The sequence below is a fragment of the Copadichromis virginalis genome, linkage group LG7, assembly GCF_057382275.1.
Source record: "Copadichromis virginalis isolate Kocher_CV1m ecotype Utaka linkage group LG7, C_Virginalis_male_GT1.1, whole genome shotgun sequence".
In the NCBI taxonomy this organism is placed as follows: domain Eukaryota; kingdom Metazoa; phylum Chordata; class Actinopteri; order Cichliformes; family Cichlidae; genus Copadichromis; species Copadichromis virginalis.
The window spans coordinates 27035600-27057787 of record NC_140624.1 but is presented as its reverse complement, the minus strand read 5'-3'; the positions used below and the strand labels follow the sequence as shown (position 1 = coordinate 27057787).

General features: G+C 39.7%; 1 protein-coding gene across 5 annotated transcripts; it reads right to left on the bottom strand.

The window, feature by feature from the left end:
- Positions 1–1473: 1473 nt before the first annotated feature.
- Positions 1474–21260, bottom strand: ctcf (CCCTC-binding factor (zinc finger protein)). 5 transcript variants are annotated; one of them, XM_085462760.1, is made up of 17 exons: positions 21057–21203; positions 18796–18944; positions 18109–18289; positions 17832–17986; positions 17533–17652; positions 16942–17121; positions 8572–8787; positions 8323–8485; positions 7073–7243; positions 6827–6960; positions 6624–6744; positions 6205–6354; positions 5942–6102; positions 5096–5278; positions 4842–4977; positions 4509–4751; positions 1474–4258 (listed from the first exon to the last, which is right to left on the bottom strand). In XM_085462760.1, the coding sequence occupies exons 2-17, from the start codon at positions 18823–18825 to the stop codon at positions 4014–4016; spliced, it is 2589 nt and encodes an 862-aa protein (XP_085318886.1). In that variant the 5' UTR covers positions 18826–18944; positions 21057–21203; the 3' UTR covers positions 1474–4013. The 5 variants fall into 5 exon arrangements, with proteins under 5 accessions (XP_085318886.1, XP_085318887.1, XP_085318890.1 ...); XM_085462761.1 differs by having other exon boundaries at positions 17832–17968; XM_085462764.1 differs by lacking the exon at positions 18796–18944 and having other exon boundaries at positions 17832–17968; positions 21057–21260.
- Positions 21261–22188: the final 928 nt, after the last annotated feature.

Here is a 22188-nt window from a genome sequence, read left to right as displayed (position 1 = left end):
ATCGCCTTAAGGCAACTGTTACTTTGATTTGGCGCTGTATAAATAAATAGAATTAAACTGAATTTTTCTCCCATCCTGTTGTAGAAAGTGCTCCAGGAGGATTAGCACGTTTGCCTCACAGCAAGAAGGTCAATTCCAGCACCTGGCCAGGGTCTTTCTGTGTGGAGTTTACATGTTCTCCCCATGCTTGTGTAGGTTCTCTCTGGGTACTCCGGCTTCCTCCCACAGTCCAAAGACATGCAGTTAGTGGGGTTAGTTACCTTCATAGGTATGAATTGTTGTCTGTCTCTATGTGTCACCCTGGACAGGTCCCTTTTAACTGGTGACGTGTGCAGGGTGTACCCTGCCTCGTGCCTTATAGTAGCTGGGACAGGCTGACAATATTAAATAATTAATAGCAGTCAGACAGATGTTGTCATGCTTGACTCTGGAATACTTTGGCATATAGAGGAGGTCAACTGAATGACTGCAAGCTGTGTAAGCCAGGTGGCCAGGTGTTGAGAAGATGGAAGTACTTTGAGAAGCTGATGAATAAATAAAAGCGAGAGGACGACAGTGTTGATGGATAAATAAAAAGGTGGCCGGAAAGAGACGCACTGTGTATTTCTGGATCTAGAGAAAGCTTTGTGAGGAAGTCAGGTGTGGCAGAGAAGTATGTGAGGGTGGCGCAGAACAGGTACAGTGTGAGGACAAAGGCAGTGTTGAGGTAGAAGGGACAGATGGGTTGAGGTTACATCAGGGATCTACTTTGAGCTCCTTCATGGAGTGATGATGGACAGGTTGACAGATGACATTTGGCAGTTTCTGTCTGCCAAGATGTTCACAGGTGACATTGTGATCTATAGTTTGGAAAACAAAAAAAAACAAACGACAGGCTGGACTTGAGGTGCTGAGTGTGTGACCACAATGGACAGGATATACAAGTATATCGGATGGAAAGCTAACGTTGAGTGCTTTGGAGACAAAGTAAGAGCTTCAAGGCTGAGACAATTTTGACATGAGCAGTGAAGACACTGGCTGTAGAGTAGGAAGGAAAAAAAAGCAAGAGCACAGATAAGGTTCATGGGTGTAGTGAAGGAGGACACGCACAGGGCTGGTGTGACAGAGCAAAGATGTTAGGGATAGTGTGAGATGGAGGCACAAGAGCTGCTGTGGTGACCGCTAAAGGAAGCAGCCGAAAGAAGATGATGTGCAGATTTTGACCATGTACAGATAAAATACTAAATAATTATTCACTTGTGCACCTAATTCTCATTTTCTGAAGTCATTATCGATGTATGATATGTAATCATTCTACCTTGTAAAAAACAAAAAGCAAACCAAAAAGTTCAAAGAAATCAATAAAAGCCCCAAATTACTATGGCAATCATGCCCATTGGTGTTTGTAAACTGATCACAAATGTATTTTATAATCCCACCTTTTTGAATAACTACACGTTTAAGTTAAAGAACAGAATTATGCAGCAGTCATAAGCCCATTAAGATGATTTTAATTTTCATCATCTGTACAATTTCTCATTTTCAAAAATGACATCACAAACATTTGTTTTCTTGGTCTTAAAATGGGGACACTTAATCTTAAAACTATTTTCTCAATTTTTCTGCAAAAACAAACAATATGGAATTTAAAAAACAAAACAACCCCAAAACAAACAAATAACAACAAGAAAAAAAAAACAAAACAAAACCCCGCACTGATTTCAGAACAGTCATATAACCTCAAATCATTCCATCAGGACATGAATATGACAGATCAGGTAACTGAACATTGTCTTGTTACACAGGAAGATGCCTGACCACAACTGTACAGTGCAAATCTGATTCATTTTTTTACACAACTGGGCATTTACATTACAGAAGAGCTAAAGTCACCTTATGGCTGTAATAATCCATAATTCAACTGTCTTCAGAGAAATCAAATCATATTATCTGTTGACACTTGGATCTTGAGGAATCCTGGAAACTGAGTGGAAGTGAGAACGACAACATGGAAATACAAAAGTAGCAATTTGCCAAACAGCTCTATCAATGGGGCTTTTCCATTACCTCAAGTTGGTTCAGTCTTAGTGTAAAGCAGTTTAGCTAAAACCTAAAATATGATATGCACACTGCACTACCAGCTGGAAAACTTGATGGTGGAGGATGGTGCAGCAATGGCAGAAAACAGCTTACATTAGCAGTTACTTTTCAGTGTTCATATAGCTGAAAGCCACTGATGTACTGCAAAAATAAGGCTAATGTGTGAGTGTGCAGACACGAAGAAACTGAAATGTATGAAGAACTGAACGCAGAGGCTTAAATGCAGCTTTCTCTCAGAGATGACGAAGGCAGGGGACCAACTTGGCCAGATAAGATCCAGTATGTTGAACAGTGCATTTGCACAAGGGTCATTCTGTCCCTACAAACGAGTTCCAAGTCACTTCTGTTTTTAGATACAAACCCGTCTTCAAGCAACAACTTACAGTCCACTAGAAGTCAAACTGGCCCCACTACGCATTGAACTCAACCAACTGCAGAGAAACAGTGACAACTACAGAAAGATCAAAAATTAAACTGTAATGCATCACAGCAGACACAAGCTAACCAAGAGACAGTCGGGGGTGGCAGAAATCAATTCAGTTGATTTGGGTATATATGCTAATCTGTAGAATGAAAGCATGATGGTGAGGGCCCTTCGCTCAGGACACTCAGGTTTAGAAAAATACATGCAAGCCTTGCTGTCTCTTTCCCAACACATGTTCAGATAATAAAAACATTCAAAGGTGTTAAAATGTGTATGTACATGCACTCCATCCGCCACAGCTAGTTTTCACTGATTATTGTAGATGAAGAACGTGTTTGAGCGACTGATTTACAAAATGCATAATGACTGTTACAGTAAGAACTGGGATTAGCTGAAGTGCTTGGGGTGTTCAAAAACCACTGCTATAATACGATATTGTATAAGTAGGATTATCCACATTTTCTCCAACCAGCGGGGTTTCATGAGACGTGTACGACCCTTTCCTTCAAAAATGTGGACAGGAGGAGAAACATTGAGTGACATATGAATGACAAATATCTCCCATGTGTGAAACAGTTGAAGTTTCGGCTGCGTGTGTGATATGGCCAAACTCATTTATGAGCCGTCTCATCGTTTTAGTTTACATAAGTTGACTGGGGGCTAGTTTCAGTTCACAACAAGGTTTAACAAGAAGGCTGAAAAACTATCATCACTCACTTCTATTGATGTCAACACTTACCCCATGCCTACTCACAGGAAGACTCATTCTGCTAACTCAGTGTACAAACAGCTGACTAATAACACCACTATGGTGACCATGTGGCTTTAGGGAAAAAAAAAAAAATTTAAATCACAAAACTAAGCAAAAATGGCATCTGAAAGTACCAATAATGTCATTGTTAGGAAAAGCTACATTCTCACTCTCACACACACTCTCTCACACACACTCTCTCACACACACTCTCTCACACACACGGAATTTGCAAAATCAGCATAGTTGTAAAGAACTGCAAGCAGGACATCTCACAGTTCTTCTTCTAAAAAAAACAAAAAAAATACTTGAATGTAAAGTTCCATCAAATAATGTTCTCATATTAAAGACATGGAGAGGGTGTGTGGGTAGAGACTGGCACAGGATGTGGCTTTGGGTAGGAATAATTAGCTAAATCCACTTAGAGCCATTGAAAAGACATTCAAACTGGAAAAAAGCATTTAACAGCAGAGAGCAGTTTTAGCTTTGACATTATCTGTGTACAGTAAGGGTCACGGAAGGATGTGTGACAGAGTCCTGAAACATGGGCATACAGGCTGACACACGGGGATGTGAAGACATTGTGTTTAAACACATACATGCAGCTTCTACTCTTAGTGCACGACTGCTCCTGCTGTCGCATTCGGAAGCCATTTTAGCAGAACGGCTGCCATTGGATGAAGCACGAAATGAAGGCCATGGGGAAGTATGCAGTAATTTTAGTCATAGTCCGGCTACATGTGCGTTTCTGTGTTACGTTCACCGGTCCATCATGCTAAGGATCATCTCTGGTGTCAAATCTCCGTTGGCTGAAGCTGCCGCTGTTTCTTCGTTCACAGGAAGCTCAACAGTCTCTACCCCTTCATCAAGCCCCACCCCCTCCACAGTGAGGGCCACTCCCTGCTCCAGAGGAGTCGCTGCAGAGGCATCACCTTCCTCCTTCTTCACTATGATGTTCTCCACTGCCCCAGTGCTCTCATCCTCCACTTGAATGATGGCAGCAGCTAAAAAGCACAACAGACATATTTCTTACTATCCATAGCACTATCAAAAACGACAGGTTCGTTTACTAGAGTACTCGTCTTCTACGGTTATTAATCACTAACATATATGGCATACATTCATTTCTAATTTGTCACAGACACTACAGTTAAAAAAATAAAGCCCGTTAATGCTGGAGCAGGACACTTTACTATTCATAGAGGTTACTCTTCTTAGATTACTTCTTTTTTAAATTTGTATTTTAATGCTCACCAGAAGCAGTTGTTTTGGTAGCAACTCTAACGGACTTGCTGGGTGTTGGAGGCTTGGGGGCATTTTTGGGGGGGCGGCCTCGTTTCCTCTTGACTGGTGGCTCATCGGGGGCTGGTACAGGAATGGCGGCTGGAGCCTGGTCCAGCTCCATGCTTTCTGGGTCCTCCTCTTCCTGTAGAAGTGATGACTCTTCCTCACCCTCACCCTCTTCCTCATCATCATCCTGCTCAGCATGATCCTCATCTGAATGAACACACACAAAACAATCTAGTTGAACATAGTTACAGAAAAACACAGCCCTGTATAAACCCCAAAACGGCGTCCACGTCTCACCACTGTCATCATCATCATCCCTCCTGCTCCTCATCTTCCTCTTTCTTCCTCTTCTTCCTTTCTTTGGGATTGTAGCTCCATTCTCAGCATCCTCCACCTCACCGCTGCAGTTCTCCGCGTGGCGAGCCATGGTGTTCTAAAAGAAACACACCCGTAAACAGTCTGTGTTGTGACTTGCAGGTAACTAGCTGGCCTAGGAGTTGACCCTTAGCTTTCACTTCATGTGTGACAGCTAAAAACACATGTAATCTTACCCTTCGGGTGAAGGTCTTGTTACACTTGGGACAAACAAAGGTGGCAGGGATAAAGTTGGGGTCATGGTAGCGTTTGAAGTGCATGTCCAGGAGCTGCTTCTGTCTGAAGGTCTTTTCACACTGGCTGCAGGCATATGGTTTCTCTCCGGTGTGGGTTCGGCGATGCATGACCATGTGGCGCTCCTGGACACAGCAACATGAAAACACAGTTTTCACTGTTAGCAGCAAATATTATTTCATATATCATGCATGCAATAACGGCCAGCAGTTAGATAGTTGACAGACTGCTGAATGTATGGTCATATGGTCTCATTTACACTGTGTAGTGTTGTGCTGATGACGTCAGGAATCGATAATGGTCAAGTTAATAGCGATACAGTGATCAAGGTAATTCATATCCTAATTGATGTATTAAATTAGTATTGTCATTGTGCTAAGACTCTTAGCTTTGTCCACCATGACTGGAGAAGTCAAGAATACTGGTGGCTGCTGGTGCTAGATCCCTCAGCCTCCTTGTACATGCACCTATGGTATGAATTGAGGGGGAAAAAAATCCTATAATGAAATTCCTGAAAACGAAATCCTACATCATCTCATTCTCGGTGTCCATACATGCTGACCTGTTGGGGTAACGCCTCAAAAACAGTTTTAGTGGTTATCCATCATAACACCATACTGTCCCAGTACAGTTTGCTACTATCAAACTGCAGAGCCTTCAGCTTCCAGACTCACTCTCAGACTTTTAAACACGAGTAGATGATTCACACTTGAGACTAAACTGAAACAATAATATTACTACAAATATGAAAAACCTGGTTGTCACACAATATCAGTTGTATTACAGACCTGGCGACAGCAGTAGTCACACATGTCACATTTGAACCTCTTCTCATTCTTATGTGACTTCTGGTGCTGGATCAGAGCGTAGCGCTCATGGAAAACTGCGTCACAGTAACGACATTTCTTTCCGGTCTCAATGAATGAGTGTTGCTTACGAAGATGGACACCTAAGATAGCACACAGATGACAGGAGAGTAAATTAGGTGGCAGAAACAGCAAGTTAAAGTAAAGTACCATGTGTGTTTGTGTGTTTACACAGTGTGTTTTACCCAAGTCACTTTTGCGTGCAATGACAGTGTCACAGTGTGGACAGTGGAATTTGGCCACATTTTCAGTGTGCTTCTGCAGAATGTGCATCTTCATGGTTCCACTCTGGGTGAATCGGGCATGGCAGATGTAGCACTCATAGGGTTTCTCTCCTAAGAATGATGATTGAGCACATACAATGTTTTACAGTTTCATGTTTTTCATTTCTTTCTCATTTCTCAAAGAGGCCCATATGCCAATATTGGAGTAACTGGGTACTAGCAGTCCGTACCATTTCTAACTTGAGTAATTTAGTCTGGGAAGCAATTTATTATTCTTTCGCATGAAAACAATCAATAAAGCTGTGCACCAAAGAAAACACTTCATTGCCCTTCAGTTCTTTAAACACACAGGAGAGGAGCAGTTAAGGTGTCGGCTTTACCTGAGTGTGTCCTCATGTGTCTCTTCAGCTTGTAAGTGTCTCTGCTAGCGTAACTGCAAAGACTGCACTGGAATGGACGCTCGCCGGTGTGGGAACGAATGTGACGCTTTAATTTGCTCACCTACACAACAGTCACACACAAAGTTACATTTTGGTAAACACTTAAACACCAAGAACACAAAGCAGACAATAGATAAACTTGCCTCCACACTGGCATAGTCACACATGGAGCATTTGAAGGGTTTCTCGTGTGTGTGCTTGTAGCGACGATGGCGAACCAGCTCTCCACTAGTCACGAAAGCCATATCACAGTCTGTACACTTGTGTGGACGAGTTCCTGCATAAATAAAATGTAAGCAATCCTTGCATACTTGTGTGAAAAAAAAATATTGAACTATCAGCACAGTACAACGTTGTACATTTTAATGACACCACAGATTCATGTTTACCGGTGTGAGTGTTGAGATGGTTTCTTAGCAAAGTGACTGTCCTAAAAGCTCTTCCACACAAATGACATTTGTGAGGTCTCTCATCTGTGTGGCTCTTCATGTGCCTGTCCAAGTTGGAGCGTCGAGGGCATGTGTAGCTACACAGCTCACACTGAAATGTCTTCTTCACTCCTAACAAACAACAAAGACATCGAAAGATTTCATATTCAGTAACAGTGTTTGTATAGCAAAACAATGCAATGCATTTGGGGCTAGCTGCATCTACGGGACACGCGTCTTTAACTAAAACAGTGTTAACTTACAATATTAAGTTTCAACAGTTAAATACAGCTGCTGAACCATTAAGTTAGGACTGATTGTACATCTCTATTCATATTCTTGTTGTGTGATCACTTTTGTTTTGATCGTTCAGAGCTGATTTATATCAGAGAAGACAAATAAACAAGACTCATTAAGTCAATGTGCATAATCTGGACTAGGTTTAAGTTTGTTTGGCATAACAAAGATGGATCCTTGCAACCAACTTACTATATCAATTCCCTAGAGTACCAGGATTATGAACCCATGTACATATATAGATTTTGGGAATCATTTTTAAAGAACTTATGTAAATCACTGCAGCACAAAACAAACAAACAAATAAAAAAAAAAACACATGGCTGTAGGGTAGGTTTGCTAAGTAAAGCTAGTTTTGATTTAATAATTGTTTTCTGTCACATGTTCCTGTATATTACTGTAAGGTACAGGAACCTAGATATTAATGGGTTTTTTTTTAAGCCTTAGGCTGTATCTGCTGGCTTGTTATGTTTGGTAACATTGCCACTCGAGTTTTCATTAATGGTTTCTGTTGTCATTTTATCTTATCTCATTCACACACTAACATAGTGGTGTGTATGGCTGCAGTAGCCTAAACAGCCAGCTGATCCTCCTATGCTGTGTATTTCAACTTTCTGTGGTTATAAGTATGCAGCTATGCTGGGTTGGTGCAGTGCTATTCTCCAAACCCATTTAAATGTATTTATAAAGCACATGAAACAAAGGTTTAAACAATAAATTAAGAGATACACCACACATACAAATCATACAAACCACAGAATAAATTTGAGATTTAAGGCATAACATGGGGAAGTAATTCATTCCACAATTTAGGAGCTATGACACACTAATGTACAACTGAAGCAGAGTTGTACCGCCTCAAGTGGTGTCAAATCAATCTGAGTAGGTGCTAATGGAAAAAGCCCTTTACTTACCCTTCTTCTTTATCTTGGTAGGTTTAGGTGGTTTCATGTTGCCGACCACTTTCTCAGCATTGACCTCAGACAGAAGGCCCTCCTGCTGTTCTTCCTCAAAGTCATAGACACTGACATCCATATCCTTGTCTCCCTCAGCATAACGCAGACGACTCTTTTTACCCTGGACAAACAGCAAGTTCAGTTTCAGTACAGCAAAGTCTCTTAAATCTGCATTTACAAAAATAACAATCCCACCACCTTTCTTACCTTTTTGATCTTCTTAACAACTCCAGATGGTGGCTGATAGTCTGGGTCCTTAGCCCAGGTTGGGTCGTCATTTGGAGGCTGAACAGGCTCCTCTTCCCCCTCTTCCAGAAGCTGGTTACCCACCTCTTCATCTTCCTCCTCGTCAGGTTGCGTTTCTGCTCCTTCCTCCTCCTGTTCCACAGTCTCCACCTCACCATTAGCACCAACCTTAACTACCTAAACATGAAAAGGCACAAACTGCTCAGTCAGGGGGTGTTATTCAAGTTTTTATTCAGAACATACAGGCACTACAATTGAGTTAAATGCACTTTTGGTGCAAAATTATTACCAAGAGTAACAAAACAGAGAATGAAAGCAAAAAAACCCCACCAAAACTTAAGTACTAATGAACCAGTAGAGAAAGGTGAGCAGCATCTTAGTTAAAAGGGGAAACTATAGTTAACCACTTTTTAGTGAGTGCTTTCTTACTGGCTTCAACGTTCGAACGTTCAACAACTACCTCTTTACATCACCCTCCAGAATTTGAAGATTGGAACCAAAGTATAAGGTTTCAAATGATAACAGAATTGCTACGTTAAATGTTTTTTCCTAATTTCTTGCTAATGTATGTCCAGTACCGGAGGATCAGTGGGAAAGCCAAGAAAATATGTAAGTGGTTTGCATTTTGTTTCACCACAGGATCTTCAGCAAGTTAATTCTCTGTGGAGAAAGTTACTCTCTCAAGGACAGAGAGGAAGTCCACTGGTACTGATATGTCTTCCTAAGTTTCCAGTTCAATTTTAAAATTTCCCTCCATTTCACATTTTCCATTATAGCTCTTATGATTTTACACTTTCAATTTGTGTAATCCTTGGTATATTTTAGAAATGTATCGAATTCCTTGAATTGATTTATATGCCATTAAGAGAACCTTTAAAAACAACTGACACATCTGCTTCAACATCTTTCTTTTTAAACGCATTTCCCATATAATGTCGATTTTTGTGAAAATCTATAGAAGTCTTGATTTGTCAATCCTTGTTCTTTCAAATCTTCAAAGCATTTTAAAAGTGGTCCCACTAAGTAAATGTTTTATTTAACCAAACCTATGTCTTTTATCCTATAACCTATATCTATATCATTCTTAAATCAACTATCAGTTTTATTTGGGCTGAATTCAGGGTCGTATATTATCTAGTGTATCGGTCTATAGAGTTCCTTGGGTTGCTTCTCTCTCACCACACTGAACTAAGTCCTAAGAGATGTTTATATCCAGGGGTTGGATTCATTAAGGTGGAGCAGGTTCTGTAATGGAATATGACTTTATATTTCCATCTCCTTCCACTGTGCTGTGCAGACTGAGTTACACATGTTCGTCAAGGTTGTGATCTGTACTGCCCTAAACTAATCTCTAGTATTTGGCAGGAAAAGACGTTCTTTGTCTTTAGCCACTTGCAGGGTCTTAAGTTTAATCTTGGGTCCTTTGCCCTGCCAAATAAAACAGCAAAACCACCTGTCGAGCTCTTGAAAGACTTCTCTTTCTTCTCTCTAAGCACTTCTGGTGCATGATCATGTTCCAAGAAAACCTTCCTGTCTTGAAAAACAAACCCCCTTTTTTCTGCCAGACAATTTTGAAACTTCTTCCTTTACCTTGAAGCTGCCAAACTTGGCCACTATGGATCACTGAGGGGCAGCACATGGCAGCTTCAGAGCGACAGAGTGGTGAGCGCTCTCCATTCCCAGCTCCATAGCATGTGAAATAGCCAACTTCTCCCTCAATGCATTTTCTACAAAAGCAGCTACATTGGGCAAGTTTTCTTCTATTCTGTGAATTCTTTCACAACTCGACCTTCCTTCTTGGTCATTAACCTGGCTTCCAGCCAGCTAGCATGGGTATCAATATTCTTTCTTCTGCTTCTGTAATTCTTTTTTCAGTGTGGTCCATTCCCTTGCTCATTTTTACAATTTTACCTTTAATTTCACAGAGTTCAGTACTGTTTTCATGGCAGAAGTCTCTTAACTCTTTGAGGATGGTTTGAACATTAGTTGAGTTGCTAGTATCCTGTTCCTCCATCCCCAAGTGGCTCTCATCAGGGTCTTCTTCCCACACAAATAGGGCCTTTATCTTGAAGTGGGACACTCTTGTATGCCTTCCTTTCAGCATAGTGATACCATCTCTTGAGTTCAGTGGTCAACTAGTTGTGTGGATGCTTAAAGCATCCACACTATTGAGTTCCTGTTTCTCTTTATTCTTTATTATTGTGTGGATGCTTTAAGCATAAACTATTCTGCTATTTCTGCTAATGATCGCTATGACTTTTGCTATTTTTTGCTATTATACTTTTTAAAATATTAAGCTTTTTTCCTTTAATTTGTCCCATTGAAATGAATGGGAAACTTCCAAAATTCTGCTGAATTTTGCTTGTTTTTGAAACTTAACTACTTCCTCATACTTTCACCTAGAACAACCATTCAAACTTTAAAATGTTCACAAAATATTGGGCTATTCAGGTATGATTCAGCTTTTTCAAATCTTTTACTGTTTTACTTTTATGCCTCTTAAAGTTTTGAGTTGCAAAATTGTGATTTTTCACAAAATACATGCGTTGTTATCGTTGCTATGCTCTTGGCTTCCAGTGTGTCACTGAAGGTTTTGCAGTCTTCTCTTCATGTCCGAACAACTGTTTGCTACTTGCTCAATTTTCACTCAACTTCCACAAATTATACATCAAAATGTAGGCATTTTTGCTGGCTTTCAGAAAATGTCACTATCATTGTTGTGGGATTTATAGAATTTTGGCAAATCTCCTCAGACCAACACAATGTCAGAAAACCTCTCCATATAAAGTGAATGGAGAGCTTGTTCAAAATCACCGCTGGATTTCTGTAATGAGAGGCATATTCGAATCGTCATATCTCCTTAACGAAGCAAAGTTAAGACATGAGGCTTGTCCCGGTATATCTTCAGACACTCCTGACGCTCACAATTCAAGAATTGTTTTCTCACCTATTACCATTTGGCCATGAATTACGTTTGTTTGAGGGTAGGAAATTTGTCCCTCGCTCAGATTTCTTCAGCTTTGAAACTGTGGAAATGAACCACTTTTTTCTCTCGTCATAACTTTTTGTTGGATTTCCACAGAGACCTGAAAATTTCCATGATTGTTCACCAAAGCCTGCTGTCTCTTACGGTGAAAGAATGATATCGATACTCCAAATAGATTTAGAGTTAGAAAGCGTTGTTTGAGGGCAAGTCAAGGCAGTTTTTGCTTCGCTCTACTCAGTTATGGTGCATTAGAAGTAAAATATCTTTAATAATTCATATTTTAATGATAAATTGTTAACACTGGAAGATTCCCCCATCTCTTCTGAACAAAACGGTGTAAGAATGACCGCTCTAGCCCCTACGGTTAGGAAATTATGGTCATTTGTTTGAGGGGAGTCCTCACTATGAGAAATAGGCTGCAATAATCCTGTGCCTCTCTGTGCTGCGTGTGTAAAAAGATGCACCTGTTTTGGCGGGAAAACGTAAACAGCCACTCTGATTGGTGGATTTAAATTCGGCAGCTCTCTCCCTCTGGTGTGTCTGTCTGTCTGTGTGTGTGTGTGTGTGTGTGTGTGTGTGTGTGTGTGTGTGTGTTTTTAGTGGGAGAGAGAGGACCCTGCCCTTATTTGGCAGCATGTCATTGTAGGATTTAAATTGAATATAGTTAGACTGGTTGACTGGATTAGAGCCTGTGTTTGTGTGTCCCTCTGTGCATTTCTGTTTCAATATGCCTCCATATTTGTAATTTTGTAAGTTATTACTATTCTGCTAAATCATAGTATTTCTGGTACTTTTCGGTACTTGTGCTAAATACAGTATTTCTGCTAAATCATACTATTTCTGCTTTTCATAAGATTTGTGACTAATATAGTATTTCTGCTAAATTATAGTATTTATTCTTTTTATAGGATTTGTGCCTAACATAGTATTTCTGCTAAATTATAGTATTTCTGCTTTTTATACTATTTGTGCCTAATATAGTATTTCTGCTTTTTATAGGATTTGTGCTTAATATAGTATTTCTGCTTTTTATAGGATTTGTGCTTAATATAGTATTTCTGCTTTTTATAGTATTTGTGCTAAAACATAGTATTTCTACTAAATGTAGTATTTATGCTTAATCATAGTATTTCTATATATTTCTGCCAGGTCCCCAGGCAGCCAATCCTCTGTGAGGACTGAGACATTAGAATTTTCAAATCAGGGCCTGCACGGCTTCCCAGCCAATCATATATGTGTCCTGAGGCATTCAAATTTGCATATTGGGGCCTTCATGGCTTCTAAGCCAGCCAATCATATCAGGGCTGAGGAATTCAAATCCACAAATCAGGGCCTGCACGGCTTCCCAGCCAGCCAATCATATATGTGGCCTCAGCCATTCAAATTTGCATATTGGGGAATTCGTGGCTTCTAAGTCAATAAGTCATCCATGTCATATATCTCTAAAAATTCATATGTTAATGATAAATTGTAAACACTGGAAGATTCCCCCATCTCTTCTGAACAAAACGGTGTAAGAATGACCGCTCTAGCCCCTACGGTTAGGAAATTATGGTCATTTGTTTGAGGGGAGTCGTCACTATGAGAAATAGACTGCAATAATCCTGTGCCTCTCTGTGCTGCGTGTGTAAAAAGATGCACCTTTTTTGGCGGGAAAACGTAAACAGCCACTCGGATTGGTGGATTTAAATTCGGCAGCTCTCTCCCTCTGTGTCTGTCTGTGTGTGTTTGTGTGTGCGTGTGTGTGTGTTTGTGTGTGTGACAGAGAGAGAGAGAGAAAGCCTTTTAATGGGATGATCTCATTCTAAGATTTAAATTCAATATATTTAGACTGTTTGACTGAATTGGATCTTGTGTGTGTGTCTCTCTGTGCATGTGTGTTTCCTCATGTGTGCATATTTGTAATTGTGTGGCTGTCATAAATTTTTTTGCAGATTTTTGTCATTTAACTAGTATATTTGAGGGAACCTCAGCATGTTCAGCATTTTTTCAGCTGTCCATTTTGCTTTTCCAATTTTTCTGTTTAACTTATTACTATTGTGCTAAATCATACTATTTCTGCTATTTTATAAGATTTGTGCTTAATATACTATTTCTGCTTTTATAGGATTTGTGCTTAATATAGTATTTCTGCTTTTTATAAGATTTGTGCTTAATATAGTATTTCTGCTAAATGTAGTATTTATGCTTAATCATACTATTTCTGCTTTTCATAGGATTTGTGCTTAATATAGTATTTCTGCTAAATGTAGTATTTCTGATTAATTATAGTTTTTCTACTAAATCATAGTACAGTATTTCTGCTTTTTATGGGATTTGTGCTTAATATAGTATTTCTGCTAAATTATAGTATTTCTGCCAAATTATAATATTTGTGCTAAAACATAGTCTTAATTTAAAATTACAATATTCATAGTTCATCACAGTGTCTCTGGTAAATCACAATATTTCTGTTCTGTTGTACTATTTTTCTAAATCATAGTGTTTCTGTAATGTTTAAGTATTTTTGGCTAAATATATTCTTTCTGTTATCTTATACTATTTCTCCTAAATTCTTGTATTTTTGAGAAGTTATCATGTTTCTGGTAAGTTACAATATTTCTGCTAAATTCTGCTATGCTATTGTATCTCTGCCAAGTATTATGTTTCCTCTAAGATATTGCAGTTCTGCTAAGTTATTCCATTTTAGCAAACTTCTTTTGCTTCTGCAAAGTTTTTACAATTTCTGCAACTTTTCAGCTTTTTCAGCTAGTTTTTGCATACAGCTTCAGCTTTAAACATCCACACTGCATTTTCGCAGGAAATGCAAATTTTTCTAGTTAAAGTAGGTTTACATATATGACGTATTTTTCCCTAAAGGATCAGGAGCTCAAACTTTATGCTCCTACTGTCATATCACCCAAACTGGAAGTTTAATGACACCCAGACCCGAAGAGGACACTTGATTGTTTTTAAAGACACTGATCACTTCAGTTCTTTATATGTTAGAACTTTCTACAGGGCGGGCCATTTATATGGATACACCATAATAACATGGGAATGGTTGGTGATATTAAAGTCCTGTTTGTGGCACATTAGTATATGTGAGGGGGCAAACTCCTCATGATGGGTGGTGACCATGGTGGCCATCTTGGATACAACTTTTGTTTTTTTCAATAGGAAGAGGGCCATGTGACACATCAAACTTATTGGTAATGTCACAAGAAAAACAATGGTGTGCTTGGTTTCAACGTAACTTTATTCTTTCATGAGTTATTTACAAGTTTCTCTTTGTTCACAGCCATTGACATGTCGAAGAGGTTAACACGTGAGGATTGGATTGAAATTGTGTTGATATCTGGTGAACGCAGTAACCGGGTCATTGCAGCAGATTTCAATGTAAGACACCCTACGAGACCACCCATCTCCCACGCTACAGTTAGCAAACTGCTTGCTAAGTTTCGTGAAACTGGTTCAGTGTTGGATTTGCCAAAATGTGGACGCAAGAAAACTGTCACTAATGAAGAAACATCAGTGGCTGTCCTAGCTTCATTCAGCAAGAGCCCACAGCGTAGCACTCGCCGCATGTCACTGGAGAGTGGCATTAGTCCAACATCCCTTCAGTGGATATTAGCTACTCACAAATGGCACCCTTACAAACTCCAGATAATGCAGCATCCCAACGAGGATGACCCAGATCGGTGCACAGAATCTGCAGAATGGGCAAAACAAAAATTGGAACAGGACCCTCAGTTCACGCAGAAGATTTTGTTCAGTGATGAGGCAAACTTTTATGTGAATGATGAAGTTAACAAACAAAACCACCGCTATTGGTCTGACACTAACCCACATTGGATGGATCCCTCCAAGACTGTTGGAACAACAAAAGTGATTGTTTGGTGTGGTATATGGGGTACAATGATAGTGGGTCCATTCTTCATCAATGGAAACCTCAAGGCCACTGGATATTTGAAATTGCTACATGATGATGTGTTTCCCTCTTTATGCACTGAAGCTGGCACGTTCCCTGAGTTTTCCCAGCAAGATGGTGCACCACCACATTATGGGTGCCAAGTCCGAGCATTCCTAGATGAACAGTTTCCTGGAAAGTGGATTGGTCGTCGTGGGCCAGTTGACTGGGCCCCAACGTCTCCCGATCTGACCCCCTTAGACTTTTATCTTTGGGGTCATCTGAAGGCAATTGTCTATGGTGTGAAGATACGAGATGTGCAGCACCTGAAACTACGGATACTGGATGCCTGTACTGGCATTTCTCCTGCGGTGTTGCTATCAGTGTGTGAAGAGTGGGAGAATAGGGTTGCATTGACAATCCAACACAATGGGCAGAACACTGAATACATTTAATAAGTGGTCAGAAACTTGTAAATAACTCTTGAAAGAATAAAGTTACGTTGAAACCAAGCACACCATTGTTTTTCTTGTGACATTACCAATAAGTTTGATGTGTCACATGGCCCTCTTCCTATTGAAAAACAAAAGTTGTATCCAAGATGGCCGACTTCTAAATGCCCACAATGGTCACCACCCATCTTGAGGAGTTTGCCCCCTCACATATACTAATGTGCCTAAAAATCAGAGAATATTAACCTTGCCCTTTTAAATTCAACTTTTCTCTTGTGTTAGTTGCTTTTAAAATATCTCACATAGTTAAGGTTGTCACAATAAAAGATTAAAACAATTATTTTTGGGTCAAGTAAGCAACAACAATGTTGGTACTGATACTGTGGTAAAAAAGTATCTGATTCAATAGTAATTTTCAATATTGATTAGTATCATTTCTTGCAACACTACTATTAGATACAATATTTTTAGGTTATCTGAGACTGCTGTAATTCTGCTGACTCTGCACCATGTTTTCCCGAGTTGGTAAGATAAGCTTCTTGTCTAGTTGCTGGCAGACTGTTCTCAGCAACTTATAAACTGCAGCCTAGCTAATGATCACCTATGGGCACGGATGATCTAACCAAATAGATACAAACTGAATTTTTGGAATGTGAAGAAAGGTCACAATGGTTGGCTAGTGTGAAAAAACACATATAAAAAAAAAAAAAATTAATAATAAGAATAATTTCGCCCAATGCTTGCTTGTATAAATGACACATCAAGTGATAAATAAGTGTTCTTACAAGGTGTGTTTGACCTGCTGTGGCCTTTACATTAATGTGACATTCAATTTAGACCAAAGCTTTGCAGCAGCTCTTACACAAAGGCTTCTGAGCCTGACCTAAAGAATATACACTAATCATTTTTAACATTAAACGACTAAAAAAAATTAAACCTTTGACTATAGTACATATATAATTTTCAAATGTCATGCATGAGTTTACAGCTGTACATCTGTGTACCTGAAAGCCTTCAGGCAGTGGAAGGGTGTGACAGATAACTGGGTCTCCATCTTTAGGCATTGCAGTAGTGTCTACAAAATTGCCCTGTTGAAGCGCCTCTACAGTAGTGGCTGAAACAGGCACCTGAACCAGCTGTAGCTCCCCCAAGCCCAACGCGGCTTGCTCCTCCATGTTCACCACCTGAGGACAGGACAACAGAAATCATGCCTTCTGATTCAACAGAGTAGTGAGATTTTACACACACACACACACACACCAATCTGGGGGGGTGGGTTTGCCTTATTTGATAGAACAGTGGAGAGAGGCGGGAATGTTGAGAGAAGTGCTAAGAGTAAATGGCCTTGGGATAGACAGGCCTGCATTAGTTTTAGGAATATGTGTCGCCTGCTCAACTGTGTAACCAGCACTCTACTGAAACTAATAGACAACATTAACTAATAGAAAACATAAACTTCATTAAAACTATATTAAAAGTCTACTGGCTTTGTTGACACCACAAATGGATAAAAGTAAAAAAAAAAAAACCCAAAAAAACCCAAACAAAAACAAACAAGAAAAACAAAAAACAAATATGAAATGGAAAAAAAGTACCTGTAGGGTGATTATCTGCGTTTGATCCACAGTTGTCACAGTAGCTTGGTGAGCACCACCTGGTACACCTCCGACCACACCCACCGCAGCTGATGATCCTCCCACTGCAGCATCTATTACCTACAATTATGTATAATAATGAGCACTGTGGTAAAGATGCATATTCTGGAAGGCATGCTTGGTACTCTAAATTCAATAAATGTCATATCTAAAACTAAAGTGACATCAAAACATAATATTTTCATTTTTCTTCTAAGTTTAAATAACTATTAAATCAAAATAATGTAACTGTAACTCACCTCAGTTTTCATCTGCAACAGGGTGGGATCCAATGAGTCCATAACCATCATTTCAACACCTGTGCCACCTTCCACACCAACTCCTTCCATTAGCTGTTGCTGGGATTGAGTGGCTGCTGCCATTCCTTCCCCGTGACCTGTTGGATAAAACAGACCTGTTGGATAAAACCTTTGACTGTTTTAATGTCAAAATGTCCCCGTTTACATTACAAATGAATACTTTTTAAAAAAATTTTAACAGCTAAACGGTAAAATTACATATGAAATGAGTAAGAACCTTGTTCTACGACAACTCCAGCTTGTCCCTCCACCACACCCCCAGCCTCAGCTGCTTGCTGAAGGAGATCCGCCACCATGGCATCCTGGCTGTGAACAGCTTGGATGGACGGAAACTCTTTGGTGGGGACATCCACAACCCCTACACCATCTGTTGGCCTCCCGTCCATGCTGGGTAGGAACTGAAATATTGTGTTGTGGAAACAAACATTTTCTAGCAGTGTGGGGCCATATTTTGTCTAGGACAGCAGTATACAGTCTTACAACTGAACACAAGAAGTTGACTAAACTATGACCATATAAAAACCAAAGGAGAAGAAACTAATCAGTAGCCGGTTACAGTTTGATCATGTATCTGTTCACCAGCATGTTAAACTTCCATCTCAAAACATGACATTTTTCTGATTTAACGTTCTCCCATTTCTATTGATACTGAGGATTATTGCACATAAAAACATGATTTCTGTATGCATAGCATCTACTTTCAGAACTTATGAAAATATGAAAAACAGATTATTCAAATATTTCATATCATTAACTAGTGAACCGGATATGTACAATATTAAGATTCTGGATAATATTAAAATGTAAAACAAACACCATGCTGCCACTATCAAGCTGTACTCTCAGAATGGGAACAAAGTGAAACTTATAAGGCTCAACTTTTTCTTAACACTACAGCTGTTACCTGGAATAGAAAGGATAATGACTTAAACATGACTTTGCCGACTAGGCTGCAGTCTGCAGGGTTCTTGTATCAGAGATCTCCTTTTTTTGCTGCTGAAAGCCCTGAGCTGTGCTCGATCAAATGCCTGCTACCTGACTGTCCCTGCCAACCTGAAGGACAGGAGAGGGATATATTACACAGCAGCACTATATGCTTATGTATTCCGTGCACATTCACAAGCAGTGACTTAAACTGCATCATAACGCAGGGAAAAGGGTTGTGGACCTGAAGGAGTACTATGAATGGAAAAAAAAAAAAAAAGAAGTTTCGCACTAAAAGTGTCTACATTCAGCATGTATTTTTCTCTCTGCCGCTGCAAGATCACACTACAACATTAAAAACTATGTAGTGTTACACATCATGGTGAAATCTGATATAAAGAGGTTTAAAAAATATCTTAGAATAAAGGATCAGCGATATATGATTACTGCCATTTGCTGGTTTCCCCCCCTTGAAATCTTTTATTTACCAGTACTAGCCTGAATAAATCAGTATATTTCAGGGTAGGCTGAATTTGTACTAACAGACTCATTAAATCTGCACTAAACCCCCCTCCCCCATTCTTCTATAAGACTAGACTTTATTAACAATGAAGAAAAACAAAACTGACACCATCACTGCTAATTGTTTAACTTGAGCAAAACCCTTAACTGTACACAAAGGGTGAGATCTAACAATCAGCTTTGAAATATGCTGACATTTTACACACCACACAGTCCAGAGAAAATTGCATTAGTAGCTCAAGAAATGATATGTGCCTAGATCTGAATACTGTGCTAAAAATTCACCCTTTTCACCCTTAAAACACCACACATTTAGAGATGTGTATGCATATATATATATATATATATATATATATATATATATATATATATATATATATATATATATATATATATATATATATATATATATATACACTTGAGATGAAGTAGTGGCTGTGTAACTACTTTTACACACACCATAACCCCAATGTGATTTTAGAATACTGGCAATCCCTGAAATGTGTTTGTGAGATTCGACACATTTGTCTTTATTTGCTAAATGTGGGAAACTGGAGAGGCTCTGGCAAAGGCCTTCATACATCCTTCCATTTACAGCAGAACAAATTTACCACAAAACAGCAATCACTCGGAGCGGAGCAGTCAGTTGTCGTCCCCTTTCAATGCATTTATATAGCTGTATTTTTGTAGCTCTCCAAGCCGAGTCGTAGAGGGAGCTCTCTGCTGTAATATATATCTGTGGCTATGAGGCTCTAGGTGGGCTTAGAATAAGCGACGAACTGGCAACGGGTGTAACAACACCCGACAATTCAGAGCACGTCGTGATGGGCTAAAAAGGAGAGAGGTGCAACATTCAATAATGGAAGACGGCTGGGAGAACGCTAAATGCTCATCTGATCTTCGAGAACGCCAAAGATCGTTCTGCTGTGAATGCTTCGTCACTCTCCCGCACTTGCCTCGGAGTTGGCGTTTCCGTGTGTGTACTTTGCAACGAGGGGCCACAATAATCAGTTTGGTTCCAGTATTTCAGATGCGTCAGGAAAGTGCTGAGTAAAACCTTGGTTAGGGTCACGTTTCGAGACTCCGTTGCTTCGAAACATTCAGACGTATTAAGGGCGTTGGGTACAGAGGGCCTCAAGCCTGTCAGGTCGACGTGATCCTGTTAGCTTTGCTAACGGTGACTGCTAACCAACGCTAGTAGCTATCTCGCTTCTTTTTCCCCAAATATAGATTTGATTAAACGTTATGCAACACGCTAAAGCTCAAAGTAACGTGAACAGGATCACCCAAAACGACGCCAATGTCGCAACAATTATTTCGTGCTTGTAAGATTGTCTGGGTTACACTTTATATTAATGCAAACAAGCTAACGTTAACTAACTTAAACCCGCCAGTTCGATGTCGTCAAGGTAGCAAAAATGGGAAACAAAGAAGCGAGAAAATGGACGCCTTGGCCTAAACTCTCCAACCAAATCGACGGAGTATTCACAACATGTCTTCGACTATATTCTAACAAATACGTACGAAATACAACTGGATGTATACATATTTATTGTAACTTGTGTTTTTAAGCATATTTTGACAGGGTTTTCAATAACGATAGAGGGAGACAAACACTCTCCGACGAGCTGCCCGGACCCAGAGCCCCATCGTGACACCTAGAGGCCGATTAAAGATCCTGCAAACTCCCCCCTTATGTGAAAAGTAGTGATACTTTACCTCTTTTAGTCTGTTTCTCCTTCTGCTTAACTCGGCGGAAAGCACAGAGTCTGTGCTACAAAGTTTAGCCGACTAGGGAAAAATGCGGGCTTCTTCGCAGTTTGTTTTAATCCTTCTCCTGCTTTAGCAGAGTAGCTTCTGCCACAAAATGGCAGTTGGAAGCTCAGTGCGCCTGTGCGGCCGCTGGGGGGTGGTGTCGAAGCTGCTGCAGACACACTGATTGGCCAGGAGGGGCGCCCCGTTGGAATACAGTGAAGCCTATTTATCACAACGTTAGGAAAACGGACGCTTTCACAACCCTCGGAAATGCGACATTCACAAGAGAATAAACCCGAGGCGTTAACGTTTTCAATAAAACATACAAATGAAAACATGCTCATTTAGAACCAAAGAAAAAGTTATGTAACTGAAATGTTTTTAGTCTGTTTAATATTATGGGAAATATTAACTTTTTTTATTTGTGTCTGACACTAAAATAAAGATATGCAAAGCTTTTAGCTTTCCATTTATTACATGAAATGACTTGGATGATTATCCTGAAGATATACACCCACATCTGAGCTGTAACTGTGTCCTGCTTTTTTAAATCTCTCTCTCCACACACACACACACACACACACACACACACACACAGCAGGATCAAAAGGTCCTTTTGCCATTCAGGAAGAAAACAATTAGGACAATTTAGCAGGTAACATTTTTTACAGAAGAAAAAAAACCCCAAAAAAAACCCCAGTGAAAATCTTTCTCTCACTCACACACACACACACACACACACACACACACACACCTTCCAAAATTTAGTGTTCTATGGCTAAAATTCTACTCTGTGTGTGTGTTTGTGGGGTGGTGGTGGGTGGGTTAACACTCAGATACACAGAGCTCTTCATCTAAAGATGATCAATCGCACAGGAAGCTATCTTACAATGTTTTAATAGTTTTTTTCAATATACTTGACACAAGAATGTTTGAAAATACATCTCAGAACACTAGAAATAAAACATTTGTTTACAATGTTTCACAATTCCCCAAGCTTGATAAAAAACAATTGCATACATGTGTGTCCTGCAATGGGATTTCATCACTTCACATTCTCTTCATTCTTAAAGTATCTCATTTCTGTCTTATTGCA